At 34.8% G+C, this 15114-nt stretch overlaps 1 protein-coding gene across 4 annotated transcripts in view; it reads left to right on the forward strand.

Annotated features, from left to right (window-relative positions):
- The window catches only part of TTC29 (tetratricopeptide repeat domain 29), a 356916-nt gene that overhangs the window by 239431 nt on the left and 102371 nt on the right, over window positions 1-15114 (forward strand). For all 4 annotated transcript variants that reach the window (XM_052690222.1, XM_052690223.1, XM_052690225.1 and 1 more), the window contains 2 exons: window positions 223-319; window positions 4597-4680. In XM_052690222.1, the coding sequence (XP_052546182.1) occupies window positions 228-319; window positions 4597-4680 (176 nt within the window). In that variant the 5' untranslated portion in view covers window positions 223-227. The remainder of the gene's footprint in view (window positions 1-222; window positions 320-4596; window positions 4681-15114) is intronic.

Raw genomic sequence — 15114 nt, forward strand, 5'->3', positions numbered from 1 at the left:
ATGAAAGAAAGAAAACTACTGACCTTAAGGTTATATCTATTCTTAAGCATTGCGTCCTCATGAAGCCATGCTGAGGCCCAAACAGATTGGCGTGGAACTGGACGGCAGTATTATATGTGATGCAGTGAAAATGAAAGATTTAATTGAAAAGTGGTAAAAAGGAAACTAGATCATTGTGAAAATATTATTTCAAATAATTGGGGTTTTGTTTACTTGTTTTAGTTGAAATGAAAGTGTTGCCTCAAGAAATCATTCAAAGCCCACCATGGCACCCCAGGTTTGAAGAACCAACGATTTGTCCACCACTAGGTTTTGCCAGGTACGTGCCTTTTTTTCTTTCAGAGTATGATTATTTTTACTGTGAATAGCTTCAATTTGATGTGCAAATTTGATGAATTCTTTTCAATTTGTTGCAGTGTTTAAAAATGCAAAAATAAGAAAGAATTAAATTTTATCCTAGGAAAGTTTTGTTGTTAAAAGGAAGAAAAAATGGAAATGCATTCTGTTTAAGGTAGATGTTTCATCCTGTTTTTTCAAAGCATCTTCAGAAACTGTAGGAAGTTATTTCTGAATAGTGGGTATTGTCTTGCATTGTTAAAATGGAAGTTAATAAAAATGTACCTATTTGGATTTTTAAAAATGGTCCTTTTTTTCATTCCAACAAAAAACAGTTTGGCATCTCTCAAAATATAATGAATGAATATCTAATAGAAAATATAATGCCTGAAAACAACAATATTATCTTGTAGTTAGTACCTGTATAAAATACAGTATCATAATCCTTTCAAGCTATATTCCTACATGTGCCTTCATGATTTTACAGTCAGTTTCCATTTCTCCTTCCAGTTATTAGTTATCTATGCTTTTTTGTCTCCTACAGTGAATACTCCTAGTTGCTATCCAGCCCCATAATTTTATAGAACAAGTCTGTTTAATAGTTGCTCGTTACTAATTGTAGTCCTAGAAACTTAGGTTATTTTTCCACTATTCCATTTATTTGAAATAGAATTTTGACTACTTTAATCAGGCTTTTGGGGGGAGGGGGGGGGGGGCATACCAGCAGACTGATAGAATAAGAAGATGCAGTGATCTGTGCCTTAAAATATTTTTAAAAATCAAATTAAATTGATACAGCTGGAGCAATGTTCTGCAGCCACCAATTTTTCCATTAATTATGAGGGTTGCTCTGCCTTCAGTTTTGCCTTCAGTTTTCTTGAGTTGGCCCATGACGTCAGAGGCAGATGGTGGTAGAGGCTGAACCTTCCCACCAGTATCCCATTCTGTGTTGTTGCCATGTGAGAATGGCAGCAGAGAGCAGTCTGACATAATGGCATCTGACATGGAAGTGTGTGTGAAGCAAAGGTGTGTCACTGAATTCCTATCTGAGGCAACCCACTGACATTTATTGATGCTTGCTGAATGTTTATGGAGACCAAACAGTGTTGGGTGGTGCACTTGAGCAGTGGTGACAGCAGCAGTTGGTCATCTCTGCAGGTACAGATTTTTATGAGCACAGCGTGCAGGCTCTTGTTCATCACTGGCATAACTAATGGTGGTGACAGTGTTGAAAAACAGTGGCTTGTGGCTGAGAAGTTGGTCCATCAAGTAGTGCTGTTATGCTCTTTTTAATTGTTGTAGTTTCTGTGGAAATAAATAGGAGGCATTACTTTTGGAGCAACATTTGGTCCATTGTGGGAGAACTTACCTAAGATAGGATTGCTTCTCTCCTTTATTTGGGGAGTGTCACGTTCTAAAAGGGCATCCTCCTTCACTCCTGCATGATGTTGCGTCTGTCTGCAAAGAAGAAATGTGTGATTCTGTGATGGTGTGGATGATGCTGCGGGTGCCTAGTGATGAAAGCAAGACAAACTCTGCCATTTTCTTTGATAGAAAATGCTGAAAAAACTGAACAGAATATGCAGTGAGGATAGAGAGTTATGTGAGAACCTGTTTGGTCCTTCATGCTTTATGCGACTTTGTACTGCTCTTTGATTAAAAAGCCAGTTGTATTTATCTTGAAGTCTGTTTCTGATCAAAATCTGTAGCTATTTTGCTGTGTGAACTGGTAACAAAAATAGTTATTAGAAATAAATGATACAAAAAGCCAACTGTGGGGTAACTGTCAATCAGATTAAAATATATTTGTTTTTTAATAAGGGAATGATTTAAAATTAAATAGGATTCAATTTATAGAGGAAGAACACCTCATATAAACTATTTATGGAATATCGTGAGTCATCATTGAAATGCTGGGAAAATAAGGCTACAACTGTTTGGAAAAAGCAAGCGACAACTTCTGGAAGAATAAAAATGATGCTTCTTAGCCAGTACCATTCTTAGCTTACTTCTCTGTTAGAAATAACATCCATTCTTAGTCACAGTGTCAGTTGTTATCAATTATATTTCTTTTTAATCTCCATTGCACGTAACACATATAACAATGTTTTAAGTAATGATTGTTTGAGATAATGGAAATTTCTGCTTTTTTTTGTTTCTATGTATATTGTCTGCTTGTCTTGTTTGTGTTGTTCCTGTATTAATATCATTGACAATAGCAGCCAAAATGAGCTAATTATTTGTTATTTTCAGTACCTTACATTTCTTCCAGTGTAATTCCATCAGTTCAATACTCTGGATACTTCAGGGCTTCTGCAAACTAATTGGTTTGCAAGTTGTTGCTTCTGTTCTTTTTTTCCCTTGGCTGCAGGTGTTTGTTTTCTCCTGTTCTCTTTTTGTTTGTTTTCTAAGTGTGAAAGTTATTCCCTGTCAGAATTCAGAACTTTATATATTGACTCCATGGCAGGTGATAGTTTAAATTGTGTATGATTTTGTGGGGCTTTCTTCCCAATTTTTCCGTATGCAGATATTGTTTATTAATTTGAGACAGTAAGAAGGCATCAGACTTTCCTTTATTCCTGTTTGAACTTGTTTTTAACTGCAGTGTTGATTATATTGCAGAGAGGTGACAGTGATGCCTAGAAATTTGTATCATGTAGATGATTGTTTCAGTCTGGGGGTCTGGACCTTTTATTTTTTTCCCATCTATATCTGCTGTTTTCTTTGGATGCTTATGAGGCAAAGAAGACTCATTTTTGCAGCCTGAAGGTACAAAGATCTGCCTTTCGTGTGGGTGTGTTTTCTGAATCTCTCACATTTAATGATCCAAAGATACTGCTTTTTAAATATATTTTCTTAAATGATATAAACATATTCTGTCTTGAAATGCAGTTTACATTAGTTTAAAATCTAAAATAAGTGCCTTATCTTATTTTTTCCTAACAACACTACTCATCTTCCTAAATTGTGACTGTTTTTCTGTGAAAATTTTGATACTGATGAAACATTGGCGTTAATTTTCACTGAATTCTTATGGTAATATCCATAAGGTGTATATCTTTGGTGGTCAGCAGCAATTCTGTTACATGCTGTGGGAAAGCACAAGCTTCTGTCAGTGTATATCAGTAACAGTAAACTCGGGAACAAATTTAAATGCCCTGTTCGTGCCACAGGTTTACACTATTTTATTATTTGAAATTCAGACACGTCAAAATATCTCTAGATTGCTTAGCTATTTTGTTTTCATTTAAATGAATTTCAGAAAGTGTCTGTGGTATTCTCAGAGCAGTGAAGGGTACATTGCTTGTATTAGCTAACATTATGAAAAGAATTGACTCTCATACCTGTAACGAAAGTCAGCACTATCATACAGGCAGAGAAAAAGTTACAGATTTATGTGGAACACTGATAGTGAATTTCTTTTATCTTTGAGTGATAACCAGACAATCTTTATGGTTTTTTAAAGAAAAAAAAAAAAATCACATTATTTTTATGAAGATAATGTCGTCTGTGCCTGGGTTATAAGAATCTGTTTGAGTAGACTTTATGATCAGGAAGTGCATATCCTTTAAAATTCAAGACATCTCTTGTGTCTCAGAGTAGCAATGCTGGCTTAAATAAAATGTGAAGTATGGTTCAAATTTCAAAATCAGATCTTTGCACTAATAAATGTATAGGAATATTCCCATTTCTTTCAGTGCCTTGTGCCACTTTGTTGGACCTCTTTTTGTAACGTGCTGCTCAAATTGTGGGCAGCAGAGAAAAGGCTTAAACGTGTGCATTGCACTAAGTAAATATGTTTGAGCTGGGTTTGGGATTACTTATTTTATTTTATTTTTTGGAAATTTTAGATGCACAATTGCTTAGACCACGTTGGTCCATAGCAATAATGCAAAAAATGTGATGATTTAGAAAGCAGTTCAAATATTGGTGGCTTTATCCGTTATTACTTATTCAGCTAATATACAGCATCAGTTATTACTTATTCAGCTAATATACAACTTCTTCAGGTTTAGACAGAAATACCGTGTAACTCAGTGCTTGAAAGCTAAGCCAATTCTAGTTTCTTGCAGAAATAAGGATTTGAAATGACTGTAGACCAAAAAATTAAAAAGATATTTGTATGTTTTTATAGAAAACATTACTTTGTCAATATTTCAGTATTTAGCTCTACTTGGCAATGCTAATATATTATACATGCCACGGAAGTCTGTGTTAGCAGCTCACAGTGTTTCTTTTAATTTTTTCATTTAAATTTAGGATTCACTTGATCAAAGACAAAGATGGCATAGATGATTATTTGGCGAAGAATATCAAAGGGTTGTCAAAACAAGAAGCTGCGGCGTAAGTTGGCTTTTTCAAGGCATTTTAACATCCATAAGTTTATTGTTTCCTTTGTTTCTAGTCGTCATAATCATATAAATTTAAAGTTCCCTAGGCCCTACCCTTTTTAGTGGAACTTGGCATTTAAAAATTGAAGCTGATATTAAATAGTGATGGATCATTTCTCCTGATCTTAAGCGTATCAAAGCATTTAACTCCTTGGCTTTATTAATTTGTGTATTTACCAAGGTATTACATCATGTTTGCAACATTATAGTTAAGATTGTGTCAGTAATTATATTTGAAATTTTGCTTTTTCACACCACCCCCCCCCCCTTTATTTTTTTCCTGAACCTCTGTGAAATATTTCCTCTGGGGTGCAAGCTTAGTATATATACGTATATGTTCTTGTAATTTTGAATTATTATTTAGCCACGCTCAACTGCTGACTTCTATGGTGTAGCATTTGAAACATCATTAGATATTTAAAAACCCAGTGAATGAAAAATATCTAGATAACTTTTGATTTCTTACAGCTGAGGTATTTATATTTAGACATTACGAGAGACTACTCACTGAATTATTTTTCTGGAGACTTAGAACATATCTAGGGTTCAGCACTATCAAAATTAATGAAAGAATTCTTACAAATCTGAATTGCTAGTTGCTTAAGTGAGATGATTTATTTATTTCAATATTTAAATAATAAAAAGATGCATATATAAGGGCTCTAGGCACCTTAACAATTAATATTGCAAGATCACGCTAGCAGCATGGAAAAAAAAAAACCATTCTATTAACCAGATTGGAATTTGACCAACCAGGCAAATTGTTTCTCTTCTTTCTAGCCTAAGAATGAACATGCAAAACTTCTGTAAGACACTTTCAAATGAAAATCTAGAAAATTACCAGGTTTAAGTTTAGGGGCAATAACTTTAGCGGCATCCTAAACCCCTATCATGTAATACTCAGCCAGTGGACTTGCTTTCTTTTTCTACAACACCCATGGGTCACCTTCATTTTTTTACGATAACATAATCCAGCTAGTAAGTATTCTGACTGACAGTGTAAAAAATGCCATTTATCTGGTCAGGTGATGTAGGAGAACAATCTTTTTAAAGCAAACTCAAGCCTCACTTCTTTTATTTGCATCAGGATCAGGTTGAAAGATGATAAACATGAAGTTGGTTCAGTGATGGGTCTGTGCAGGACCTTATTAGCAGGTCATCATCTGAAAGACTGCAAAGTTCAGATTTTTCCTTCCTCTCTCTTAAAGAGATGCTGTCACAGTCTGTGAGATCCAGCAGTGAGGGAGTGACAGGAAAATTATTTAGAAGCATATTTATGCAGAAAAGGACCATGTTAGTGCTCTGAGTACTTGTGGCTGATGTGGAACAGTTACTGATGCTTTAGGAAGGAAGTCCTTTGGGCTTCAAAGTGCATGTTACAGCGTTGATTTGATCACATCAGCCTTTTACTGGTGCTAAAATTACAAGTAAATGTAACTTTAAAAAAAAAATCCTATTATATTTCTCTTTTCACACACAAACTCTGAAGGAGTTTGTAGAAAAGGGAAACAGCAATGAGAATTTTAACATCTGTTCTGCATTACCTAGGCAAAGAGGTCTGCCTTTATAACAGTTTCCTCAGCATTTTGTAATGTGCTTTTTTTCAAAGTTAGAAAAGCCTCTCAAAGATTAAAGCTGAAATATCATATATTTTCTGCTTTATTCATAGGCAGATTTTATAGATGTACCTTTTTTGAAAATATTTGTATTCATACTCTGTATTTTTAGCTAATCTGAGAATTTCAGGTTTTTAAACTGTAGTTACAAAATTTCTGTGGTATATAATTCTTGAGTAATGTCCATAAACATAGTACAATCAGGTAAGTTAACAACCTAGCAGCTATACAGTTACATTACTACTGGGATAATGTAATTGTAGGAACAGCAAGTGCATCAAACTTAATTTTAAGCAAATTTGAAAGAAAAGCCATGCAATATCTATAAGTGATGTTACTGAAATCAATGCTAGGCTTTGTATGCCTCAGCAGACAAGACGTTTTTTATTTTGAAAGTGTGAGAAATGGCTTATAATATGTTGTGTGATATCAAAATGTTTCTTTCATTCCAAAAGTAAAGCACCACTTCTGTAAGGACAGAATAGCTTTCTCTTACTGGCTGAATATCCATGCATTTGTTGAGATACTTAAAATCTATTCCCTAAATAAATCTTGTTTAAATTTTGAATTATGTATAACAAAGATGGTTTTCTTACTTCTGTTTGGCTTTTTGGCTTGGTTTGTTTTCTCCAGAAGAATTAACACTGGAAGTGTTTCAAAATCAGAGCAGAAAGCCCCCAGTTTTAGCCATTGCAATGGTGTCATGTAATTGGATCAACAAAATACCAAGATTTTAAAATGAAATTTACTTTCTTTGGACTAAAACAAATATTTTTACAATGATTTGCAGCTGTGCTAGCAGCAATTATGCACATGTAGATACTGATACTATGTGTTTAAATATGTATTCATTCGTGCAGGCTGATCAATGGATTCTCAAATCACACATTTTGAGTCTGGCATTCACTCTACTGACAATTACTAGGGTACAAGGATGGGAATCATCTTTGCAATTTGTAGCTGAAAGCAATCAGCCAGTGTACTACTAATAACACTCCTACCAAGATTACTTTCTTTACTGTAGCTTTCAGAGGATGATATTTACAGGTAATCTGTTGTTCCTATGTAATTTAATAATTATTGTTTACTAATGATTAATTAAATTAGCCTCCATATTGCTAGTTATTATTTAACAAAACATTACTTCAGTGACTATCCTGCTTAATATTAAACATCTTTTTTTTTTTTTTCCACTGACTATTAGATGAAATTTATCACCTCTTAAATACACGAGTTTAAGGGTAGTGTCACATTTATGAGAAGCAATATTCTTCAAAATTATTTCCTAAAATTGTATCCTACACATTATTCTTTTAAAATAAGACAACCTGCTTTCTGTGTAGCTGAAGAGAAAAAAAAGGTTGCAGTCTTTTTTGTTATACATTTTTCTGTATACTCTGTTCCAAAGTTGGCAAGTAAGAAAAATTCCTGAAATCTGCTATTGTTATAATTTACTTTTTTTTTTTTGTAAAAACGCAGAGATTTGTATAAATATTTTTAGTCCCACAGTGATGTGATAGACAGTGCTAAAGGAAAGCAGTTCTTTATTTATATCCAAACAAGATATTGATTTTTTTTTTTCCTTAATTTTGTTTTGTTTCCTTCCCTAAGACAGTAACCTGAAATCATAGCATGGTGTGAGAAGATGGAAATAGAAGGGAAGGAGCGGGGGGAGAGAAGGAAGGTTCCCTTTAAAGCAGAATGTGACTGATTTCTTGCCATAGGATTTTTGTGAGCTTATGAGGTTGGCTGACCACTGGCCTTTATGGTGCTTCCCCTGATACTGTTCCTTGTCTCAAATCACCAAATCATTAATGGCTCAAAATTAGATTGCAGTAAAAATTAAAATATGTCCTTATGACTGAAAAGTTCATAACGAACTATGAAGTAAGCCATTTTCTATCACAAGATTGATTCCAGGACTGAATGTTCAAATGAAGTTGGAGCGTAGAATGGTCCAGAATTTGATAACGTCATTGCTGTTTCCTAATCTTTTTTGTCAGGGCCAGAAAGATCAAGTAACAGCTCTCTCCTTTTCATACAAATGAAACCATCCAGAGAAAACCATTTTAACAAAAAAAAAAAAGAGTTAAAAAGAGTTAAAGACTAGAAAGAGATACTCTTAAATCTTTCTGATGAGAGAAATAGCTTTGCTTAGTAGTAACAAAAAATGTCACATTACTGATTTCACTAGGTATATTTCTGTGAATCAGCTGATGGGATTAGACTTCTCATGTCCTCACTTGAGACTCATTGGTAGTTAGAAGACAGCTAAATTATACGGAGAAGGTACTGAGTAGCTTAATTGAGCAAAAATTGTAGTATCTATTTTCTGTCATGTGAGTGGTTGAGCTTACTGTGATAAATCTACTTCAGTGAAGATGTGCTCTGATATGACTTACTCAGAGGGGAGATAGGATTATCATGTATACATTGGGTCAGATGTTTTTGAGATATAGTGAATTGTTAAGCTAGGAATTCACCAAAGACTGGCCAGTTTAAAGATGAACTGAAACAACGGAAGGAAAAGGCATTCATTCTCTGATAAGCTGTTGCCAGCGCAATTGTGAGCCAGCCAATTCAGTAGTTGGGAAGAGCACTGCAGATTGTATACAGATGAATATCTCATTCCTCATAGATTTCTGCAAGATTTTCCCTATGAAAGTGAGAGCATTTTCATATTTGACACCTTTTGTATCAAGAGCAGGACGCTTAGAATCCTCCAAGTTCTTGGATTTCTTCCTAAGAAGCTGAGGTTCACAGAGTTAAAAGTAAAAGACAGTACTTTGCTTCTCTTTTTCTGATGAGATGTGACAGTGGAATTTTCCACAAGGCTGTATGGGTCCTTAAAACTTTGGAATTATTCCTCAGCAATTTCATATTTTATCAGAAAGATCTGTGATAATTTCAAAGGAGAAGAGTAGTAAACATTCCTCTTAAATTATGGGATTTGTGATTTTTCCAATCAGATGATTTCTATCTCCTGCATTGGGCTTCAAGGAGTGAGCTACTATTAGTCAGACTTTTTTACTGTTTTTTTGTTTGTTTGGTTGGTTGGTTTTTTTACTTCTTCCAGCCACTACCACAAAGTGGTGTTTCTTGAGGAGGACAGCTTCTCAGTTTAAGAAACCTGAAATATATATTTATATATATACTTTTTTTTCCTGTAGGAATGATGAATAGTGAATATAGTAACTCTTTTCTTCTACAAACCTTTGTCCTCCTCTGCAAAGAAGTGCAAAGGGGATTTCACATAAATTTAATTCAACTGACTAGGTTAATCACCCCATATAATCAATGGAAATAAGTAAGAATAAATCATTTACTTAGTTGAACCCCATCTTTGAGTCTTCAGACAACTGCTCTAGAATAAAGTGAATTCTACTTTTGAAGTATCCGTTTCTCTCCACTGCCTATATAGTGAGCTCTGGCTGACCAGCTCAGTTGCAGATGCATGCATTTTATCAACTGAACCCCACACTAAAGGATGATTGCATTTTGAAAACTGTAAAATAGATCAGAAAGAAGAAGACTTGGGAATGTGCATTCATTAATTTCTGAGGCAGTGATTCAACAAGAAGTTGACAGAAGTTCTAAACAAAAATGACCTGGCATCCATCTTAAAACTTAGATTAGTGCCACATAGTGTAACATTATTCTATTTTTCATTGAGGGAATTAGAAGGGAAAAAATATTAACTATCCTTTCCCTGTCCCAAGTTCCTGCTGTTGTCAGTATCAGTCTCAGCTAGGCTGAGTGAAGAAAGATGTGATTATTTTCAAGTGTTCAAAGTAAATTTGAGGAAATAAAAGATTTCTTTCCTATGTCCCTACCAGTTGGTCTGTGGATATTTAGCCCCATCTATCCACAAGACTAAAGAGGATGGAACTTTATCACCTGATTAGAGGCCAGAATGATTCAGAGAGTCTGCTAAGAGAGGAGTTGCTGTGGGCTGTTGGGGACGAGAAGGCCTAGTTTGAAGATTATTTTGTTATTTTCATCATAATCTACTCAGCTCCTCTGTCAGACTGGGCTTGTCCTGATCTTGACCGCTGTATTGAATTTTAGCTTTGCATCTGTATTTGTCTTTATTCCATTTTGTGTACATGTTAATGAACCAGTTCTTTAAGGAAAATTAATACGAATAACTGATTGGGTCTTCACTTAATCCAAATTTTTTTAGTTGCTGTCGCTTGCATGAAAGTCATTGTAGTTCACCCATTTTATCTTTTCCTAAACAAATAGATTTGGGACTCTTTTTTGTTTTGTTGTATTGTGATGTTCTTTTTTTAATATTAAAAAAAAAAAAAAAAACCAACCTGAGATATTTACAGGGGCTTCCAGACAGGGGCACACATAATTTAGGTTTGGCAATTTTGTTATGGATTCCCCTGAAAAACACGATGAGGAATAAAGATCTCAGTGGATAGGGACAATACTAAGAATAAGGGCTAGTGAAAATATTTTGTTAGTGGGAGGCTAACCAAGGAGGGAGGAGAGGCACATTTTATTACTAAAAAGCCTGCAAAGGGAGATTTTATACAGATCAGCTAACATAGCCTCAGATTCTGCTTTCCCCTTTTATTTCAGTCCTAAGTTGTACAATATTTGGCTATCGTGATGCACACATTGGATTCTTTCTGTGTACAATGCTATGAATATGGAGGGAGAGCTCCAAGCAGCTAAAAAAGCAGCAAAAAGCACCTTTCATATTCAGAACCTAGGAAGTTTTCACCGTTCTTGCTGATATCAATCTTTGGATGGACCCCACCTTTTGAACTTCTTTGGTCATATTAGTCAGGATGAGAACTGGTCAAATGTTGTGTCAACTCATTTACATTTTACAAGAGTAATTCTTCACTTTTAAACACTTAAAAACTATGGGAAAATATAAATCAAAACCACAGACGTAGCTTTTCACACTAAAAGAAATTTTAAATTAAGGCTCTCTACCCCAAACTCCCTGCTGAAATGCTGCTTGTGGAAAGGGAGATGGCACAAGTTACTTATTGAGCTAGATGATAAATTTTAAATTTCTTTGCCATTGCTTTCACAATATTATTTAAATATGTATTTTTTTTCTATCTGAATAATTTCTAACAATCTTACTTGTCATGACCAGGATTCAGTGTTTATTGAACAACTTTCAAAAAGAGATTTTAGTACTTAGAGACACATTGTTTTGGTCAGATGAATGATCTCTCTGAATTTCAGGCCTGATAAACATGATTTAGTGTAATTAGGTACCGATCTACAGAACAGTGTGGAAAGTGAATGGTTTGCCTTTCGTAAAGAAACTTCTTTGTACATTTGTGTAATGTGAAAGATTTTTCTTGAAAAGGTTAAAAAAAAGTTCTAATCAACTTCTGTACATTATGTAGAACTTCATTTTCTAAACTCTGCAAAAGAAAGTTTCATATTTAATGGGAAATCATGAATTATTCCATTTATTATCTACTTCCTCCTTTCAAAGACATGATCTGGATAAAAGGCGGGGTGAATAATTTCAAAAAATACAATACATTTTTAATGGGAAGGTGCAAACTACAGATTCTCATGACTATTAGCAAGTATAGAGGAAACAGAATTTTACTTGCAAAAACTCATCAAACTCTTGCAAAGATAAAATACATGACATACTTTAATAAAGAAGAACACAGTGAGCTGAAGTATTTCTTTTTTATGTAACTTGTTGTTTTTACTAAGTTTGGTCTCACGGTTTTCTGGTGCTTTCATTTCTCCATAGTTCAACAATATTTAGTAGTGAAGATAATGTACAAACTATACACAACTGATGTCTATTTTTAAAGCATTCCACAAAGGTGGAAAGGCATCTCTAACATACAAAGAATTTGAAATAATGAAAGTCAGTCTCATTTGCCTTGGTGCAGAGATGACTTCCTAATAATTCTCTCAGTGAATCGTTCTGAATTTCTAAAATCCTTCATTTTCTTTCCCTCTTTCTTCATCTTTATTTATTTGTCTTTAGATTACCAAGTATGTTCTGATGGATGCTTGAGTGGGTTATCTTAAGCAGATGCAAAAATGCTCTGGGAATTGTTGATAGCAGTAGTATGATAATAAATGAATAGCCTTGTATACCACTTTATGATAATTCAGTGCATCAGCTCTAGCAAGAAAATAGTTATCATTATCTCTTTCAAAGGTAATTTTACACACTACGAAAGAAATCTGCAGAAGTTCCTGGCTTTCTGTCCCTTAGATCATCTCTGGAATAAAAGGGAAAGTTAAGGAATACTTCACTTTGATAAATAATAGTCCATAAAATATGGTTGGAATTACTTTTTGTTAACGAACATAATTAATTTAGAAAGATAAGCAGAGAGATTAATGAGTATAATGTGCTTTTTTAAATTATGTTTTAAATGAAAGCTAATGATTACAGGTGTGTATGCTGTTGTATGAAAAATATTTTGATGAGGGTGATGCTTTATTTCTTTTAGTGGCTTTCACTGCATTTATGTTTAGGAACACGATGTCCCAAAATTTCAGTGCTAAAATTTGTATTTCCATTTTCTGTGCTAATTAGAATTCTTAATTATTACAGTACTTACATTCATCTTAAAATACTTCTTCTGTGTCATCCTTTGATGTTTATAATTGATTAATTTTTCATTTTATGTAGTATTAAAGTGGCAGCGTAGCTTTGAACAAAAGGAAGCGAGTCCAATCTGTGTTCTTTGCGGGATCTTACTGACAGGTTATGCATCCACTTCTGATTGCATGACTTAGTTTAAAGTGTAGTTTGACAGCAGTCACACTGTGAGCCAACAGATGAAAAATACTGCACTACATGTGCTGAAAGTTATTATGCTTATATGTATATAAGGTACAGAGTGGCTATGTACTTTATTTTTTTATACACTTCATTTTCTGCTTTCCATTAACAGTCGTGAATACATACCTCCATAAACCTTATCCTGTTGAAAAAACATTTATATACTGGAATTTTTGCGTGAGTCAGTTCCAAGAAAATAGTATCTATCCTGGTATGCATAATTTGTCATGGTATGTTTCTTATTTACTCATCAGAGTAGAGACCTCTGCTTATAACACTTGTTTAATTTGTTGCTTTTAATTGTAGGACATCAGCTATTTTGTCTTCATAGTTTGGGAATTAAAAACGTGCACCTGACCCCAATATCATGTATATCTCAGATTTAATAATAAAAAATGCTCATGTTACTGTCTATTACTGCTTAACAGCATTTACCGTACTTTCGTATTTTTCTTAAATGAGATTACCTTATTTCATTAAAAGTATTTAAGCAGGCAGTCCTTAAACTAGGATTAAAGAGGGTTGTGTCCTGTTTCAGTTAAACAGCTCTGTATTGTTAGCAGTGTGTGGGGAAAGTTTGTTAAGCACTGAGGGCTTGGCTCGCAAAAAAAAAACAAGTTAATGAAATGTCTTTGAATACAGTTTCTAAACATTACAATAATTGGTGTAGTAATTATTTGAAACTGTTAATGCTTTTCAATTTTACATACTCTCATTGTTTAATCTATCCCATTTTCTGCTTTAGAAAATGAAATTGTTACAGTACTTGTACTGTAGTCAGCATCTGACATGAACCTACAGTACTTGTTAAATCCTAGCAAATTTAAAGAAACAATCCTTGTTTAAAAAAAAATAGACTCATAGAATTGCTCAGGTTGGAAAAGACCTTAAAGATTATCAAGACCAATCACAACCTGACCATGCTACCCTAACTCTAACAACCCTCCGCTAAGTCATGTCCCTGAGCACCACATCCAAACAGTTTTTAAACACATCCAGGGATGGTGACCCAACCGTAGCCTTCTGTATCTATTTTGCATGTTGCCATTGACCACTCCAGGTGGGAGGCCTGGAGATGTAAGCTCACGGTAACAAATTCTGTTGTGACATGACATGTTGAGTGTTCTGATTATTACCAGCACCTGTCTCGTGGCCTCTTAATTTCTGTCTCCTTTTCTCTCTGTGAAGGGCAGAATGCCATAGGACTAGCAGTTAAGGGATGGCACTCCCAGTCTCCAAGCATTACTTAAGAGTCCTGTAACAGTACGGTACCAGCAGATGCCTGAGATTGCAGCAGCAGTGTTGTTTCATTAGCTTCAGTGAACATGGGCGTTTATGATTTTTGCATAAGCAAGTACAGATTAGAGTCAGGCTTCTATGCTCAAATCAGTTTCCTCAGGGTGGCTCCGGATAGTTTTAGAATAGCAACAACAAAAATAAAACAAGTCCATAAAAGGAAATTATCTAAGTAGCTATAAAATACTGCATCACAGTAACTGCACGTATGCCAAATGTATAGTACCCAACCAGATCGCTAAGCGGACCTCACGTCACTGTGTGACCCGACCTGCATAAATAAACATCTGATAGCATCAACGGAGACCAGCGTGTGGGCAGGTGAGCAGTGGGTTCCCAGCATCTTCTGTGTGTTAAGTATCATCTGTCGATCGAAATGGATTCAGGAAAAAAAGAAATGTGTGTGATTTAGATTAGAAACAGAACCATTGCTCTCAGCTTTAAACATAAAGTCGCTGCTCCGGCTGCTAGCGGGGCGGCTCTTCCCTTTGTTCTGCGGCCGTGCCTCGTCGCTTTGACAGCGGCGTGATTAACGCGTCGTGACTGCAGTTTTCCACATTTCCAGTAGATGCCCCCAGAGACCATTAAACCCCTTGAACGTCTCCGCTTCAACCAAATAAAAGGGCAGTCTTCTTTCATTTTCCTTCTCCGAGTAACATAATTGTTCGAAAGAAGC

The sequence above is a fragment of the Tympanuchus pallidicinctus genome, unplaced genomic scaffold, assembly GCF_026119805.1.
Source record: "Tympanuchus pallidicinctus isolate F22 unplaced genomic scaffold, pur_lepc_1.0 scaffold26, whole genome shotgun sequence".
NCBI classification, from domain to species: domain Eukaryota; kingdom Metazoa; phylum Chordata; class Aves; order Galliformes; family Phasianidae; genus Tympanuchus; species Tympanuchus pallidicinctus.